The sequence below is a fragment of the Sceloporus occidentalis genome, unplaced genomic scaffold, assembly GCF_023333645.1.
Source record: "Sceloporus occidentalis isolate IW3139 unplaced genomic scaffold, rSceOcc1.0.p SCAF_2, whole genome shotgun sequence".
Classification (NCBI taxonomy): domain Eukaryota; kingdom Metazoa; phylum Chordata; class Lepidosauria; order Squamata; family Phrynosomatidae; genus Sceloporus; species Sceloporus occidentalis.
The window spans coordinates 62,750,376-62,769,754 of NW_028316982.1; the positions used below are offsets into that span (position 1 = coordinate 62,750,376).

Sequence of the window (19,379 nt, forward strand, 5' to 3'; positions counted from 1 at the left end):
CTGTATATGGAAATGTCCATAGGAATACAAAACTTTGTGAGGGAAGAAATGAGGTGACAAATTTGCAGGGAGCAGGTAGCTAGTATTATAATGTATGTAGTGTGCTAGGAAACCATCATCTAATAACCCACTGTTCAATTCACTGTTGATGGACTGCAGTTTGCTGATATATTTCAGTTCTGCTATTTCTCTTTCCAATCTTCCTTTGTAGTGTTTTTGTTCAAGGATCACTATTCTGAGGTCCAAGATGGAAAGCCCAGGAAGACTGAAGTGCTCTGCAACCAGTTTTTATGTATTCCCATTCCTAATGTCTGATGTATGTCCATTTATCCTCTGAAAAGGAACTGGCCTATTTGCTCAATGTAGAGTGCTGAAGAGCACTGCTGACATAGTATGGCACAAATCACATTGGATGATGAACAAGTGAAAGTCACTCTAATACTGTGGGTGATGTCATTAGGTCCCATGATGACATTTCCTGAATAGATGTGTGGGCAGAGTTGGCATCTGGGTTGGGGGCAAGTTTTATTCCTGTGTCCACATCTCTGTTATGTGTCCTCCTGCAGGTAAGTAACTGAGGTTTGGAGACTGCCTGTAGGTCTTGCCACTAAGAGTCCTTGAGAGGGCAGTATTATTGTCGAGAATAAGTTGTATTTCAGTGATGATGCATCTGAGTGGTCTCAGCTGGAAGCTATGAGTAACACTAGAGGGGTTCTGTCATTTTCTATCCTAAGTCTTTGAATTCTGTCTCAAAATGTTTTACCTTTCAAATTCTATGAACAAGGTAATATCTGTCTAGCATAATGTAGAAAGAAGAAAGACATTTTATCGTGCTCCTAATGGGTCTGTTCTGTAACATATTATGAATACAGATCTTTTATGCATTTAATTAGCCCTCCTATTTCCCTCTTTGTTTTTGAAGGTAAAACTTTGATTCACAGGTGTGCCCTGAGTGGATCACATGTTCAGTCTTATAATGAAATTTATTATATATTATGAGTATGTGAAATAGTGACAGTATTTGAGAAACTGGAAGACCAAGTGCCCAGATTGGTTGGTCATATTTCTACCACACATTCATAGTTTGGAGAACTATAGATCCATGAAATTAGACAATTGTGACAGGAAATAATTTATTGTTGGCGTAATTATAGTTGCAAAATGGATTAATAATCCCATGGTTAAATTTAGTTTGTTTTAGGCTGCAATCTTATGGATATCTTCACTTCTAAATTAACATGCATAGGACTGGCCTCATCATCCTACACTTACTTGACTCTTTCACCTAAGTTGAAAGACTGAGTTTTATTTATGTGGGAGTTTTATTCTGCCCTGTGACACATTAAAATACATTGTGGATTCACATGGCTCTATTCTCTTTGATTTAACTAGATTTTCTCTATGACTCACAAGAACAAATGTTCTTTTCTTTTTGTTTTATCAAGTTACATTTGAGCACTGCTGGGCAACCTGCTGCTATTTTTTTAAAGTCTGGAAAGGCTTACTCTGACAGCTGTTCCAAACAGAATGAAACAAATGAAGTCAAACTGGCACCAAGAGAAAGAAACATATTTGTACCAGGGTCGGACCCTTGAGGTAGAAATCCAAGGCCCACACAGCAGAACTAGCAAGGAGGCCTGCAAACAAGCAATGCTGGCTCTTCCACATTTTGAAGTGACATAATACACAACACCATTTACACAGTAAGGTATGCATAAGATCATTTGGTTCAGAGTAACTGCATCCCTTCTTGCAGATGATTATATTACAGCTTTTCAGGATGCAACATAAGAGATGAGGCAATATGCATAGTAATTTATGAAACAATTCATTTTCATAGTGAAATGAACTATTTCCTTTCCCAGCCCTTTGCTTTGTGAGAGTGTGAAATTCAAGCGAATGTGTGTTTGTATTGTTGTATACACAGGCAGAGGTATTCTTGACAGACAGAGAATAATGATGCTTGATGGGGAGTGCTCACTGGACACTAAAATTTGCTTGGAAATTGAAGATGGTAGGCCATCCTGACATTATGGTGCTCTACAGATGGGTGCAATGGGGTTGTTACGTGTGAGGGGCAGCACCTCCAGATGCCCCTTGCCCCTCGCACGTGACGAGGGCGTCAAAATGGTGCTGCCCTGTACAGATGGGCGGTGCCATTTTGACACAACGGACGCTTAGTATCTGCACATCGCAACGCCATTGTGATGTTGCGAGTGTGCCATTGGCACACTGCAGCGTCACAATCACGCCACAAAAAAACCCCACTTTTTGCAGGTTCTTTTTGCTGCGCAAGGAAGCCGTGCGGTTTGTCCGCTGCAGCTTCCTTGTGCAGCAAAACAAGGCATGGGCAGACTGCTTTTTTGGGCAGTCTGTACCCCGCCTATATATCTAAATAGGTTAGGAAGGCAATGGTAATACAGAAATGGAAGCAAGAAAACCAATATAGGAGGGCAGAAAATAGTTGAGAACTTAAGCCAAAGCAAAAGACTGCACCTTATGAAAAAGTGTTGATTTGCAAAAGCAGCTACCTCCCATTCTGCACACCAAGCAAAAGTGTTTGTTTTGTTCAACTTTTACAACAAATACACTGTATATTCTCCTCTACAATACATGCCTTTCTTACAGAGACCCCTGTAAAAGCTATTAATAGTCAATACATTTTGTCTCCTCACCGATACACCTTCTCCCGTGAGGGCCGAACAAGACTGAATCTGCCAGACTCTGTCACGGATTGTATGTAAGTTCAGACCCTCTGCAATCTCTGCAGCAGGGGCTGCCGTCAGCAAATCTTGCTTGTTTGCAAAGATGAGTACAGGAACACCACTCAGTTTCTCCTCATCTACGAGCTCTGCCAGTTCCTGTAATCACAAAGAAATATGCAGATTTTTTCCCTCAAAATCTTTGGCATGAAGTAGCTGATCTTCACCTCTAAGCATAGGGCAGACAATATACTCTAACTTTTAATGAAGCATGAAGACATTGTGAGCGCACGAAACACACTTAGCAATTTCACACTTCTGTGGAGGCATCTAAAGTTTGTATGTCCCTGTATGAAAGGTATAGTGGATGGTATATTTAAGCCTTAAAACTCCAGTCTGTGGTAGCAGACCAAACTACCTTGTTTCATATGGCCTTTGATCTAGAGCTGGCTCTTGGGACTGTTTTAATTTGTTGCTGTTGTGATGTTTAAAAATTGACTGTTGTACATATTTCCAGGGAATCCCTGGGAACTCGAGAAACAATAAACAAACACTTTTTAACAGTAACACCAACAACTATTGAGGCTACAATTTTAACGCAAATTCTTCCATATGTATTTATTATAAAGGACCCATTTTTTTTCATTAAGTTCATCTGACATTACCGGTCAAATCCATTCACTGGCAATCCCAACTCTCTGAAGATCAAGACTGATGACATAGCAAAAAAATAACACATGCTGGCAGACTTATCAGCATAGTGGAGCAGCCCTTGAAAACAGGTGGTTTTATTCTACATATGTTTCAAATTCTGCAGGCTGCTAACTGCACACTTTGAACTAGAGGGGACAGCACTGATCAAATCTCGTCCCCAAAACAAAACCCCTCCTCATAGAAGGCAGCTGTGAATGACTTACCTGGCCTGTTTCTTCAAACCTCTTTCTATCAGCACTATCAATGACATAAATCTACAAAGAAAATAAAAAAGTTAAAGGTGAAACTGAAATGTATGATACTGTGTCCTAAAAATAAGTGAACTGAAACAATGAGACTCCACACTAACACCTTTTTGCAATTACATATACTTATTTGCGCAGGAATTAATTCCTGTTTAAATACGTAGACCTTGCACTAAGGCACAGGATCAGAATGTCAGCCACCTTTCATTAAAAAACAACAATGCCCTAAATACACACATAAAAAGCAGTTACAGATACACAGATGCACAATACAGTTACAGATACACAATATATAAGTTACAGATACACAGTATACAAAGAGGGGGGGAAGCACAAAATTCTAACAATGGAAGACTTTAACAAGATTAAGAATAAGTTGCATGTGTATGTGAAGTCGAAGGCTTTCATGGCCGGCATCCATGTTTTTTTGTGGGGTTTTCGGGCTATGTGGCCATGTTCTAGAAGATTTTCTTCCTGATGTTTCGCCGGCATCTGTGGCTGGCATAACGTCAGGAAGAAAATCTTGTATAACATGGCCACATAGCCCGAAAACCCCACAAAAAACGTTGCATGTGTATGTTTATTTCCTGAATGTGAACTGAGAGACTCGTTTACCAAGTGGTAACTTACTAGTGTAGTGTTTCTATAATTACTTAAGTGGTGAGAAGAATTTCTTCTTCAGCTTGTCAGAAGGGGAAGTGGGTCAGATGGATACAATTATTGTTGTAAATTAGCTTCTGAAGCTCTATAACTTCTCCCCACTCCTCAAGTGTCTTATGTCCCATTTATGGGTTTGATGTGAAAATTTCTGACATGTGCCTACATTCCTTTAGACTAGCTAACAAAAAAACCACAAAGCTATCTATCATAAGGAACAGATTTTAAAATTCTAGAATGTTGCTCATTCTTCAGCTAGCCAGTGAAACATCATTGTTTAGGTGAACTGAAAACATGGAACATAATCAGCCATGTACAGGTTGAGTCTCCCTTATCCAAAACACTTGGGACTAGAAGTTTTGGATTTCATTTTTTTGGAGGATTTTGGAATACCTGTGCTTGCATATATGTACATGATGAGATATCTTAGAGAAGAGACTCAAGTCTAAACAAACAATTCATTTATGTTTCATATACACCTTATACACACAGCCTGGTGGTAATGTTATACAATATTTTAAAATAATTTTGAGAATGCATGAACAAGTTCCTTGCTTGCACACATGTCCCCTTAAACTACTCCTTTGCAAGCATGGCAATTAACACAGGAAGTCTCTAACAGTTTGAGTTGGGAAATTACAGAATAAGCTAGGACCTAAAATTATGGTTGAACACCGGTTTAGGATCCTGGCACAAGTATCCATACTGAATCAGTAGTTATTTATTTGTTTTGAGATTTTCCTTGACCATCAGGGTTATATCCCAGCATGTTTAAGTAGTTACAAACTGTACACAGGAACAATCTGTGTATCTCTCTCCCAAAGACAATAATTGTGGTAGTGAGGTGCCTCTGCTGTTATGGTGAAACATTAGTTTAATCTTTATAAGAGAAGCCTGCTCTTGAATCACCCACCAGATCCCTGTAGCATCTGGCTGTTCCCTAAGGACCTCTCATCTAACCTTTATTTGTGAGAGGCAACTCACTCACAACTTGAGACTGCAAACCTAATGGAAATACCACAATGAAAAGCACTGCACCAACCAAGATACACACACATCAAGTGCCTACTTCCAATAACTAGAAGGCTCCATGCCAAATAGCTGCAGGTGTGTGTCTGAATATGCAATCATTCAAATAAACACACCTTTATTTGACTGTGTGTAGCTTCCAAATAGCACAGGTGTGGGTGGCTGGAGTATCTCCCATTCAAGCACACCTGCATGTTTATGAATGTGCAATCACTTCATGTGTTAAAAATATTCTTGGAGGGGCCTCTCACTTGTGTAATATGCTTCAGCTTGGAGCTAAGTCAGGCATCTTAACAAGCATGTTGTTGGTTTACAAGAAATGCACACCAGGCTAGTATGGGTTCTGTGTTCTTTTCACAGTAAACTGTGAGTCATAATTAAGCAAGCAAAAGGAATCCTAATCACAGATTAAGATTCTTTTAAAACAAAAAACTCTAGGAACAATCAAAATAATGCACCAGATAACAGAATACAAAGGAACTTGGGACAAATGATAGCAAAAAGGAGAGGTATAGCAAAACTGATTTCGGGTTAATCTTCCGGTCTTGTGTAAGGAAAAAAAAAACCAAAGTTACTTGACAAACTGCCTGGACTGGCGATAGCTAAAGTAAAGTAAACATGAGTCATCTGGTCTTAGAAAAAGGTACTTCTATTTTCTTTGTCTTCTACTATCTATACAAGAGGGGCCATGCTAGATTTTTAAAGTTCACTACCCTTGTAAAAATCATCATGGCTTAGCCAAACCTGGCACAGTATAGGTCTTAACAGTCAATCAAAAGTATACACTGATTGTTCCACATAGTATTTTAGCACCCAATATTCTAGTTATAACATATATTCTTCTTACATTTGTAGTACTGCAAAGGAAGATTGTAATACAGGTTTATTAAATAAAACTATGGAGTTCTGAAGCCTGCAACTAACTTGTATACAACATCCCTAGTAATAACTGCAATAAAATCCTCGTTAGCTTAGAATATGTCTTTAAGATTTCCCTTGTAGGTCTTCTAGAGCTGGACTTGTTTTCAATAAAGTATCCATGACTGTAGGCCTCACACACCACACACATTTGTGAGAGACCAATACTGATATAAATTCAAAACCTTTTTATTCTCCAAGACTTTTAACTGAACGATCTATGTCATTTCTGATGTTATGTGATCTCAGAGGGTCTATTTGATTTTAACTGGAGTTTGATTGGCCTTATTGCTCTTCTAACTTTTATCTAGACACTTTTGTCCTTTTAAGTGGACATTGTATTTTATATGTTGTTCTGTTCTGGTTTTAGGGGGAGGGAAAGGGGGCAAATTGCTTGCATAAAGTGTGGGTATAGCCCATAGAACACTTGGCTCTACACAGGAGAAACCTTCCTTTATTTGCTGATCAGCAGGCCTTCTAAAAACTTCCTTCATTGTGATTCAGGTGGCCAAGTGACTGAGCTGGTGCAGTCTAATGGTTCAGAGTAGGAGCTATCAGCCATCAAAACCACAGTTCAAATTTCACACTATGAACTCCCTGGATATCCTTACAGCACAATCCTGTTCACATGTTACACACAGTAAGCAACAATGTAAGAGCTACTTCCCCCTATACTGAGGTGGGAAAATTCAGGGTTAGGGCCTACAGCAGTGGGGAACAAATATAATATCAACACAGTAATAAGTTCAGTTTCAACAGATTGCTAGTAGCAGCAGAATCCTTATATTTGAAAACAATGCTAAAGCAAAGGGCAAAGCAGGGAGCATGTTCCCACTCATCTGCTTGAATAATTGTAATTAGTGAATTACTTTGTGCAAAACGAAGTATGTGTTCCAATCCAGTTGCCATGCCTCCGATCCTGCCCCTGCCTTTATACATCTGGAATGACTGTTACTTCCAGGAAAGCCAAAAGGCAAGTTTTGCTTTGTAGCTGACATTTCACTTGCTCCCTACGGTGGGACAAGAAGATCTACCGTGTTGTCCTATTACAATGTTCTTTTCCACTGAGCTCTCCAGCAGCTCCTCCTATTGCTTATCTTTGTCTTGTGCATATAAGCCTCACTCTTTCGGTATAAAACATATACCCTTCACACAGAGAGTGACACAACTGAAATGTTTGGAGTTATATGATTAGACCTGTGAGACAATTAATAGTGGAAGCTGAACTGCTCATATGCAATTGGATGGGCATTACAACTGGAATGGCACTGTCCTTTCCCTGTAGGAACCCAAATGCTTGCCTGAAAACCTATAGTTTGTCCATAGAAAGTCTTTCTTCAAACCACTCTCTGTGGGGAGCCCTTTTGTGTATTGTGCTATTGTGATTTGCCATGAGAACAGTGCTCTGGTATTTCTATCTGCCTAGCTGATAAGTATGTGTTATTGGACACAGTAACTTTATGGGGTTATTTGGACATTACTGAATGTATACTCGTACATCCCACACATTTGATGCGTAGATGTCCTCAGTAAGTGACCTAAAGAATACTGAGCGATGATCAAAAATGGCCAGGGATGCTATGAGCTATCTGTAGTACTGTTACACTGGATGTCATTTCTCGAGCTATTATTGTGGTATTGTTTTGGCTGCTATGAATGCATAGCTTTGCAGCTACTGGTGTTAGATCTGACATAGCAGGATCATAGGACTATCCTAAGACTCAAAATACTATCTGTTTGCCTCATTTCACTATCTGTAATATGAAGATAACAATGCTGACTTGCCTTACACAATTGTTGTCATTATATTACTAAAGTAATGAATGTGAGGCCTTCTATATATTCAAAAAATAAATGGCACCTGAGAGGTTCTATACGTACTGTGCAAAGATGCCACAGGGAAAACAATTCAGTAAAATTGGATTTCTGTGTACAATGTAGCTGTTAGTAGCACCCTTTTTATGTGGTTTATACAGTAATGTGAAGAGAACAAAGATTTGAGCAGAAAGATTCCACACTGTAACTTGGTTCATGTTTTTCAGCCTGTATTGTCCAGCAGTTTCAAAGGAAAGGCAATATCAAATGGAGCCTATACAGATTAAGCATTTGAAGACCATTTAAAAATAAATATTTCCCCAAATTTCACATGTGCACTCTGGATTTGCCAGTGTTCATACTGGCAGAGTTGGTCATGATGATGAATTTTTAATTTTAAGAGTCACTGTGCCATTTAATAATACCACACTGGCCAATACTTACCAGGATATCAGTATTCTCGAAATAATTCCTCCAGTATGGCCTGATTTTCCTCTGTCCACCAATATCCCACACATTCAGCTTGAAACCTTGTGCTTGCACACTTTTAATGTTAAATCCCTGTGGGAAACAAAGATAAAACATAACTATTGTTAACCTAATTCCTGGCTTCACACTCACAGGCACGTACCATTCACAGCTTATATATCATCACTCCGGAAACTCTAACAAGATAAGGCCTCTGTTGCTATTCAGATGGATTGACTGTGGCCAAGGTGAAGGATACAGCAGCCTTGCATGGATTAGAGTTTGTTTCTGTCAGAGCTATAAAGATGTGTGCTGCAGCTCATAAGACGAAAGAAGGGTACAGTGAGAGGTGACAGAACAAAGCAGATAAGGAGAAAGCACAAGGCCTTGCAAGAAGCAAGCTTCCACTCCTGAATGATGAGCTCAATGTGTGAGCTAATGAGAAGCAGAAGTCTGTATGTGAGTTGATATGAGAAAATGAGAAGCAACAGCTGAACTTCTGAAGGGCCCATTTCATCAATTAAAGCTCCAATTGAAAGGGGTGTGCAACTGGAAAAACAGGATGTGGTGTGGGCTGGCAACGAGCTGCCACCCAATACAGGCGATTGGCTCTAAGGCTGGAATCTGAGGGTGGGCTTTTGCTCTGAGGCGTGGGAGCATCTTACAGGCAATGTGGTCATCGTTTAGGACTGTGGGGAAAAAAGATCCAATCTTGCACATTCTCTAGCACCACCTACTGGCTAATTTTTATGATGTTGTCAACTGGGCATTTATCGTGTGGGTCATTACGTATTTTAACAGTTACACATTCTAGAACTGCATTATGTAATTGCAAAAATCTGATATTTGAAGCATGTAACTGGGTGACCTTGGGCCAGTCATAGTCTCTCAGCCTCAAAGGATGGCAATGGCAACCCCACTCTGAAGAAACTTGCCAAGAAAACCCTGTGATAGGTCACTGTAAGTCAGAAACTACTTGAAGGCAAATATGACCACAACATCTACTTAGAACTTGATCTAATCTCTTGAAATGCAGTTGATCCTGACTTTCTAGTGTGTGTTTGCAGCCTAATAAAGTTTTTAAAAATAGAATTATATACATGTTTCATTACAGTGATTACACAAGTTGGGCATGTAATATATATACATTAATATGTCTATATTTGATTGTGTGATCAGAAAAGAAACACTGTTAAAGACAAAATTATTTACCACATTGGGCTGAAATCAGAATCTGCACATAGTCCTTTAAAGCATAAATGTAATGCTTGCTTCCTAATTACTTCCATTAAATAACAAGAAACTCAAAGCTGTGGGTAAGGGGAGAGAACTTTGGGCCCATGGATTCCATTTATTATGTGTCCCTCACACACAAACCTTAAGAATTAGTGGTGCATTCAGACATGCAATATCAGGCAGATCAGAAGTACCTTTTCTTACCTGTGTTGGAGTGATGTGGGTGATATCTTCAGATGCTAGCTGTTTTAAAAGTGTGGTCTTGCCCGCATTATCCAGTCCCAGAAGGAGGATCCTGACCTCCTGGTCTGGTGAACTCTTCAATTTACGCAGAATTGATAGCAAACCCTGTGCCAGTCAGAAATATGGGAGACTTCCTAAGTGCTATTTTCATTACTACAAGTTCCAATGTTCTGAAGTACCATATGGTCTCATACATCAGATGCTGCACATGAATGAAACAGTATGGGTCTCCATCTGCAAATTCGAATCTAAAATATATGAAAAAAATAACTACAGGGGTGGGGGATGAAAAATTTTACACAGTGGGTGAGATTAAAAGGAAACAGAAACAAAACCTATGAATTAACCTAACAATAGAAATGATTTCAAAAATCAAACAGAAGATAAAACACAAAGGCAAGAGTTTCAATATTTAATATATGGCAAACAGCAATGCCGGGAAATGAGCATCCAAGGCTCAGAGATTTCAGAGACCGAGCCAACTTCTGGTAATGTCATGGGGAATAGGCCTTGAAGATATCACTGAGCATGATACGTTAACATCAACCACAGTAGTTCAATGCATGTAATTCAAATAAAAACATAAAATGTAACAAAAGAAAATTATTTCTTTGGTTGGAAATTAAAATTTCTAAGCTCTGCATTGAAGAAAAAAACATTTTTCCTCAGCTGTTTTAAATACCGTAGCAAGTACTGCCTTTAAAAACACACGGGAGTTGTATTTCAACTAACTAAACTTTTCCAAATCTGCTTTCAAACAAAACAAAACAAAAGCCCAACATTTCCCAGCTCTGTTTTTAACACCCTTGTAGGCAGTGCTTTCAATAACACACAAGTAGTCTATTCAACAAAACTTTCCCCAGCTTGCTTGCCTGCCTTCCCTCCCTCCTGTCAGGTAGTGATATCCTCCCTCATCTCCAAAATAATATCCAACATAATACTGATACTAGGGAGGCAGAGATATTTCTACTGATGAAAGACCAACAAGGCTATACTAACCATGCATGCTTACTTAAAAGTAGCCCTACTGGATTTAGTGGTATCTATAACTAAAATGACTCAAATCTAACATATTACAGTTATCATTTCAAGGTATTCGACTTGGAGAGATGGAGAAGGAGGAGCAAGATGGCACCTTTAACTAGGAGAAATGGAACAAAAAGAGAAAAGGGATGAGAAAGAGAAAGACTGCTTTACAGAAAACAGCAAAACCTATGTACCACTCAGATCAAAAAAGAAAATTGCACCTGTACCTTCAACCATTTAGGGCAAGGTGAAGAAGATGAAAAGAGACTTGGGGAAGTTAACCTTAAACCACAAAGCAATAAGCCAGGAGTACCATATCCCAGCAATTCTGGAGCGAGCAAATACTGAAGCAGTTTGGTATTTCCATGCACTAATAACTCTCTCCTGCTGGGCTCTGGTGCCAACTGCAGTTTGAGAAACGCTGAGAAAGGAGGTGGGAAGGGGAAGAAGTGGCTAGGCAGAACCCTTTTGGAGTCTATAGCAGGGATACAACAGTAGGTGACAACAGCATACGTTTTAAAATATTTTCCTATATTCAAAGTGATGCTCTTATCCTGAGATTCCTCCCCTCTCCATAAGATCTGGAGGAAACTGGCCTGACAATCATAGTCCAGCCCTGAGATCTGGGAACCAAAACATCAAAATCAAGGAGCAAGATCATGAAAAATGTACATCAAATTATACAAAAGGTAGCCAATGAAGAGGAATAAGTAAATGATGCAAGTTCAGAACAATACAATAACAAAACAATAGAACTGAAAAATAAGCAGCAAAATTGAGAACTGGAAAAGGAGAGAGAAATGAGAAATTGGGAGTCCACCTAAAAGAATATCAGCATAATCAAACTGACAAATAATCAAAACTTGAACTAAAGTACAGCTATGGCAAAGCTGCCACTTTCAAAGCTTAGAATAAACTGATTTTAAAACTGTGTTTTTGCAGTAGAGTTCTTTTGGAGATGAAAAGATACATTTGATAATATACTAGCATTGTGCCTTATAGAAGCAGCAGTAAAAGAGACATTATTAATTTTAAATGTGATCAGGAGCCAAAGGAAGATTCTGAAAGAAATATGAGTTCAGGTTTGTTCATTTTCAACTTTTAAGTGTGTGGCTGTTATATTATCCAATATGAGATTATAATTTATAATAGTATTAGGAATGGAATATAATGTAGGGGCAGAAACATGAATTGGAATATTATCAGCATAAATATAGTAAATCTAACCAAAAGAATGAATTAATATGCTAACTGGGAGAATATGCAAAGCAAAAAGTAAAGGGGACTAAGCCTAAGCCTGGTAGATCACCAGCAGATAAAGAGAAAGGAAATATATTGAGCAGTAACATAATTAAAGCATGAAGGAAGAAAACTTCAGAGCAAGAGAAGAGATAATAGGCTTTAACACAGAGACAAGAAGAGTGGTAAGCCAAGCATTACAACATTCAGAAACAAGACGAGACTGAAAAGAATCAAGAAGGATTTCAGAATATTATTTATTTATTATAAAGAAGCAACAGATAAAATATAGCTAAAACATAATGCAACATAAGAAACAGAAGGATCATGCATAATGTCCAAGGTCTTAACTAGATTTTTGATGCACTGATTCTAACCCTCTTTTGGTGCATCCATGAACTCTACTAGAGGGTCATGTAGCAACACACGATGGCAATTGCTCAAAGACAGCCCTAAAATTTATCATCTTCTTTTCATTCTTCCAGCCTTGAAGGTTATCTCTCCTCATATGACTCCCACTAGTGTTAGGAACTGCTGTTAGTATCAACAGATGTGAAAAAAGATTACATTAAAACTAAACAATTCCTACTAGTAGGATAGTAAAAAAAAATAGCCAAACTGTGTTTTGAGTTTTTATTAACTTTGCCATCAACCAAAACCCTTGTGTACAAAATCCTGTAATCCAAATGGTACTTTTAGCTTTATTTAATTGTACCTGATACCATGCCATGAATTCATGCTGACAGTTCATGTTATGCAAAAATGAGCCACTTTCAACCTATCAATGTTTTCAGGCTTTAGAGATCACGAAACTCTCAACTCCCTGCATTGTGCGATGAAGAAAAGTTCAGCAGATTTCAAGTGACAGACCCTCAAGATGAGAGTGGTTTTCAGAGTTTTCAAACAGAATATGCCTGGGAGATTATTTGCAATGCAAAAATTCTAGAAATAACAGTACAGTGGTGGTGTACTTACTCAAACACCTGTGTTGCTCTGAAAGAAGTGTCAGCTGTAAGGGGATGCTGGCTAGTGATATGCAAATATATTTCAGCATTTTTATGGAATCCATATAAGACAGAAATCAACCTGAATGGCTACTGAATGAAAAAAAGTTATAAAAATTAGAAGACCTGTTTTCTACTTTCAGTTTTCTTTTGTTGCAGGAACTATCTGTACCTCAAGTGCCGTTGTTCGCTCTTGCTTCATGAGTATTACTGCTAAACTCTTAAAGCCAAGTATCTCTTACAAAATAACCAGAAAGTTATTAACAAAATATAGGCACTCAGTTAAGTCTTTTCAAGTAAAATAACCAAAAGAAAACATATTTGTACAGAAACTAGACTTAACATTGAATCATTACGTGACACCTTTTCATAAAAGAAGGAAGTACATAATGCTAACAATCAGTAAGAGCACCAGTAAAACTCCAGAGGAACACAAATTAGAACAGTTAAATGAAGCTTTTTCAGAAACCAACTAATAATTCAATGTTAATTTTTGATAGCATGTCACCTGTCCACGGTTATGTGTACACAGAAACACATTATGCTACCCACATACCTGCTGCAAGATTGTTATACGAGTAGAATCTTAGATTCCTATTGGTTCTGTTCACATTTTATTCAGATGAAGAATTTCTACACAAAAACACTAATAGTATCACTTCACTTTAGTATTAAAGGCACAAGCAAGTTACTACATTGTTTCTGATGAAAAGTAGCAGCAGCCTTAACAGCCAGTACTCCAGCCTTTCCATGAGCATCACATGTGATTTATACACAACTGACTGTCAGTGAATAAGATTCAAAGCTTCCATTTTCTACCTCTAGCTCTCTTGGCAGTATAAATTCATAAATGTACTGTGAACTTTTAGAGTTTAATCTGCCTTGCATCCTTGTAACTATTCACCTCATCCAAATATTTTTAGGATGCAGTCCTTTGTTCAATTCCTTGGGCGTAAATTCTACTGAACTCAATGGATCATACTTCCGAGTACACACAGAACTGTACTATCAATCATCATTGTGAAGACTGAATGCCTTTATTCTACCAACAAACCCCTCCACAACCTGTCCTTACTCACTAGACCACCACCCCATCCCCTGTCAGTGGCCTGGCACTTCCATTTGAGATACCTTAATGAAGATTAAAACAAAGAGCTTTTACTTGAAAGCTCAAGGAACCAATAAGAAAAGCATCAGTATTAACATATTGGGGCATCAAGTGACACACATAATCAAGAGCAGTGGTTTTCAAACTGTTCTTGGAATACAAAGGCAAGTAATGTAGCCAAGCTTCCTAGAAAGAAACCATCACCATCAATCTTTCCCTGTAATGCTGCATCACAGAGCTGTATTAGCCATATTTTCTATATATAATCTCAATTCAAAAGCCCAACAGGCCTGGCCAGCACCCAATGTATGCTGCTTGCATACAGAACAGCATACTCTCCAACATTTCACAAGTGAGAACTGGGACATATGTAGCCAATCAACATTAGAGTATGGCCAAGATGGCAAAAGCTATTAATGAGATCAAACAGACAAGCTAGGAGAAGCTGTAGCAGTTTGCTTTTACCTGAGTGCACAGGGAACTACAAGATTCTGTCCCTCACTTGTCCTTTTACTCCTGCTAAATTAATTAAAAAGAAGAGAGAAAAACTAGGACAGGGGTAGGCAACCTGCGGCCCGCGGGCCGGATGCGGCCCGGCGAGGCCTTGGGACCGGCCCCAGCCTGGTCCTGCCGCAGATTGCTGCCGGGGCCTTTGGCCTCTCGCACGCAGGGGCAAGGGGGGCAATTGTCTATAGACACTTCAGAAACATGCATTTATATTAACATTTTTTAAAAAATCAGCAAATTTTTTTGCGTGTCCTCCACTTTTTAAAAAAAAGTGCCCACCATTTGAAAATGTTGTCCTACATTTGTCCCGGTTTATTTATTTATTTAAAAATTTTAAAAATTATTTAATTATTTATTTTTTGGCTTCGGCCCCCCAGTTGTCTGAGGGACAGCAACCCGGCCCCCGGCTCAAAAAGATTGCCTACCCCTGAACTAGGACATTTTAAAAGCAGCTGAAAAGTGGGATGGCAGGGGATTAAATGGGACCAATTCTCCCAAACTGAGATAGTTGAAGAGTATAGAACAGTTCTCTATCAGTGGTACACACACCACTGAAGAGATGTGAGTGTTGTCTAGGATAATGGGCCACAAGTATCATATCAATAAAATTATTCCAAATAATTCTGCAATTTTTTATTTATATTCTTTGTGTTTTATAGTTACTATAGCACTGCACTGCTACTATACATAGCACTGTCCGGTACTACTGGACTAGGACTGAGAGAGACTATGGTTCAAATTTCCTCTTAGTCATGCACACCCACTGGGTGACCTTGGGCAAGTCTCACTCTCTCAGCCGTGGAGGCAGGCCATATCAAATCACCTCTGAATTAATTAGAAAACCCTTTAACAGGATTACCATAAGACAGAGTCAATTTGAAAGCACATAACAACAACATGGCAATAAAAAGTTGTGCTCAGCATTATCATTTTCTAGTACTAATGAAATTATTTATACATATATTTACTCTACAGTGCAGTACTGCCATTTCTGTGTCCTTAAAACTTACTGTAAAAAGTTAAACATAATACCAGAATGCCTGTAAACAGTGGACTTTTTGGCTCTATAATGGTGAGATCCAGGTTTTTTGATAGAATAACTGGTGGAACGTAAGCTACATATGCTTTAGAACTACGATCTGCAAGCCACAGAATCTTCAACATAGTTTAGGTTCTATAGTAGATAGTTGGTAATTCTTCAGTAGATAAGTTGACATGAAAAAGGTTTTCTGCAGCAAAGGTTTTTAAAACACTGTTCTGCACAAAGTTTGTCTTCTGGCTATCTCTACACCCTTAATTGACTCTAACACCAACTGAGCTGGGGGACAGCATGATGAAAGAATCATAGTTATTCTGTTTTCCTGACCAGCGGGAATGAAATCTCTGTTTTCTGCTACCACTGCATTAGATGAACTGTTGTCAGCAGAGCTGTTCCAAGCAGTAAAGGGCCTTTAAATTTTCTCCGCCAGAAAGTAAACCATTAATAGCCTACTGGGGTCTTTTTTAGTTCTCTATGGCCTGTTACAGACTGCCAAAATAAAGCTGTTTCGGGTCTCTTTGGAGGTATGATATTTAAATGATGCATGGGTCCTAAGAGTCCGGAGGTCGCACTAAAGCCACACTCCATTCCTAAGCACTGGAGGGCAGCTTTGGTGCAGCTTCTGGATTCTTAGGGTGTATGCATCATTTAAACAGCATACCTCCAAAGAGACCTGAAGCAGCTTTATTTTGGCAGTCTGTAACAGGCCATATATCTTTCTGATAAAACTGTTCAGAATTACTCCATCATGAATTCCACAATTAAAGCAGAATCTTGAACTCAAGTGATTTGTCCTCTTTTGATTAACTTTAGATCTGTGTTCAAATTCTCTTTCCTCTAAAATGTAATAGTCTATGCAGATCAAACATTTTGAGGCACACATGGCTGACACAGCTGGTCTGACTCATTTCTATATGGCTTCTGCTTTAGTTGTCTTTGTTGATGCTTTCTGTCTCGAGCTTATATGGTATTACAGCTCTATTGATTTAGATGGAGTTTTCAATTACTTTTGGTATGGTGGGCCATGCTATTTTACATCAGTTTCAGTTTTCAGTTGGGGCGTTATGTTTGGCTTTCAAGTACTTCCAATCCTCTTGTCTGATCAGACAGATAGGATGATTATCAGGGATGCTGCTCTGCAGGAATCATTGTGGACACCAATCTTGCTTAACATCCTGTGAAGCCATTGGGAGAGATCATTAACAGTTATGGAGCAAGCCAATGATACTTGATGAGTTCTGTATTTCAGTTACTAAATATTTGGAATGCTGCGACAATATCTGCTCTAATTTATTTTCAGTAAGCTGTGGTCACGTTGATTAGGGTTAACAGATTAGAATTTAATCAAGCTAAATCTGATGTAACGCTAGGTAAGGTCTAATGTATGGTCAGTTTTCTTGTGATCTGTGGAACATCAAAACAGGACCAGAATCTGACAGTTTTATTTGACCCAGATGTGCTTTTTGGTAAGCATGTTGCTGTAGTACTTTTCTACAGTATAAGCTTGATTTGTTGGGCCAAAAGGATCTTGCTGTGTTGCTTCATGCACTTGTAACCTTCAGACTTTATTAGTGTCTGTGAAGAAAAGTCAGCAGCTTTGGCTAGGGCAAAAAGGAGACCATAGACCTCCTCATAAATGTGGAGCAGCATATTCTGCAGATCTCACTTCAGCTACACTTCTAGCAATATGTAACCAGATTCAGTTCAAGGGGCTAGGGCTTACCTTGAACACTCAGTCTCAATCCAACAAATATAAGAGAAACACCTCTTTGTATACTGTGTTTCAAGCTACCTTCAATCTTCCAATTTTTAACTCCACACTAAGTGAAGAGGAATGCTATGACAAAGAAAAGAGTCTTTACATTACTTGTCCAAAGCTGCAGAATGAACTTTCCTCACCCTAGACTGCAATTCTATACTCCTTTAAAGGTCTCCCTGAAAAATGCATCTCTTCTGTTTGGCTTTTGTTTTAGCTGGCTATTTTTCTTTGTTCTTATTGCTGCCGCTTTAAAATAGAGGAGGGAGCAGATCATTTGTTGAGAATGCCTTACTGAGCATTGTGTGATGCTGTGAGTGCCAAAAGGTTGGCTAATAGATTTTTTAAAAAAATAATTATTATTATTAATGCAGAGAAATGCTGATTTCTTAGCTCAATTGTGGCATTTGACAGCAGATATCCAGTTAAAGAAATGTTGATTTTTTTTTTTTACAAACAGATCCAACAGATAATTTAAGATCATTATAAAAATAACATTAATAGCATTTTAAATTGGATGAATGGTTTCACAAAGAGCATGTAAACAGTGTTACTAATAACCATTACCAGCAATGGCATTAATAGTTTATTAATAGCCACTGTGAGGATTTTTAATAAGCTATTTTATCAATAGCTAAAATATTGGGGAGTGAAGGAAGGGTTGTCAGAAAAAGTTTAGAAAGTAACATTCAAAATATATCAAATATAGCTTCATTCTAAGTACTAACATAATACATATCAGAACTGGCCATCATCTGGAATTGTCAAAGTTTTCATTCTCATTCTTCTTGGTGGGTTGACTAGTCTCCTGATTATAGAGCACTACCTTGTATTCTGGTAAATGATTTCATCAGTGGACCAGGTTGTCAAATTCTAATACCAGTTTTCTTATCCAGGTTATTTCTGTGACATCACTAAAATTCCATTCTAGACTGCTCACTTAACAGCACAAAATGCTGAACACTGTCCCACATCACTGCAGCTTCTAAGTGAAGAAATTCTACCCCAGGGGAACATTGTCTCTTCTAGGCAGGAAGTAACAGAACAGTGTTTCCTGTCTCAATAACTATCACTTGAACAATATGGACTGCATCAGAACTGCAGAAATAATCCAGATGGATACTACTTTAACTGCCATGGGTCCATGCTATACAATCCTGGGAACTGTAGTTTTGTGAGACATTAAGCTTTCTCAGTCAGAGAGTTCTGGTGCCATAACAAACTACAATTCCCAGAATTCCATAGCATTGAGCCAGACAGTTAAAATGGTTTCAGCCTGGATTATTTCTGCAGTGTGGATGCAGCCCAGGTTTACAGTGTCTTTGTGCTTTTGGTGTCTCTGTTCTTGATACTAATCTCATTCTCTGCCATTGCCTCCTGTTTTGCCCTTTGATCCTGATACCTCTTCTCAAAAGACTTCTAGCTTCTGTCTCTCTCTGGATCATTATGTATGGCTCACCTCCGTCACCCTAAAAAGCATGGGATAGGATTTTAGAAATGTAGAAGAGGGAACACGGAGAGAAGGAAACCCTATTCTTTACAAAGAGAAATTAAGCAGAGACAAGGAACCTGCAAACTGGGCCACAGGGACCAGTTTATTGAATGACTGACATTCTAAGTAAATTGGAATATAAGGATACAGTTCCAAACTATGAATTTTTATACTCTGGCAA

At 38.6% G+C, this 19,379-nt stretch overlaps 1 protein-coding gene across 2 annotated transcripts in view; it reads right to left on the minus strand.

Moving 5' to 3' along the window:
- The window catches only part of ARL3 (ARF like GTPase 3), a 46,787-nt gene that overhangs the window by 12,674 nt on the left and 14,734 nt on the right, over positions 1-19,379 (minus strand). The window contains exons 1-5 of one of the 2 annotated variants that reach the window (XM_089509763.1): positions 18,435-18,539; positions 9,989-10,132; positions 8,525-8,641; positions 3,620-3,670; positions 2,676-2,861 (exon numbers count right to left, since the gene is read on the minus strand). In XM_089509763.1, the coding sequence (XP_089365889.1) occupies positions 2,676-2,861; positions 3,620-3,670; positions 8,525-8,641; positions 9,989-10,132; positions 18,435-18,461 (525 nt within the window). In that variant the 5' untranslated portion in view covers positions 18,462-18,539. Of the gene's footprint in view, positions 1-2,675; positions 2,862-3,619; positions 3,671-8,524; positions 8,642-9,988; positions 10,133-18,434; positions 18,540-19,379 lie in introns of those variants that run through there. The other variant, XM_089509764.1, reaches the window with a different exon arrangement.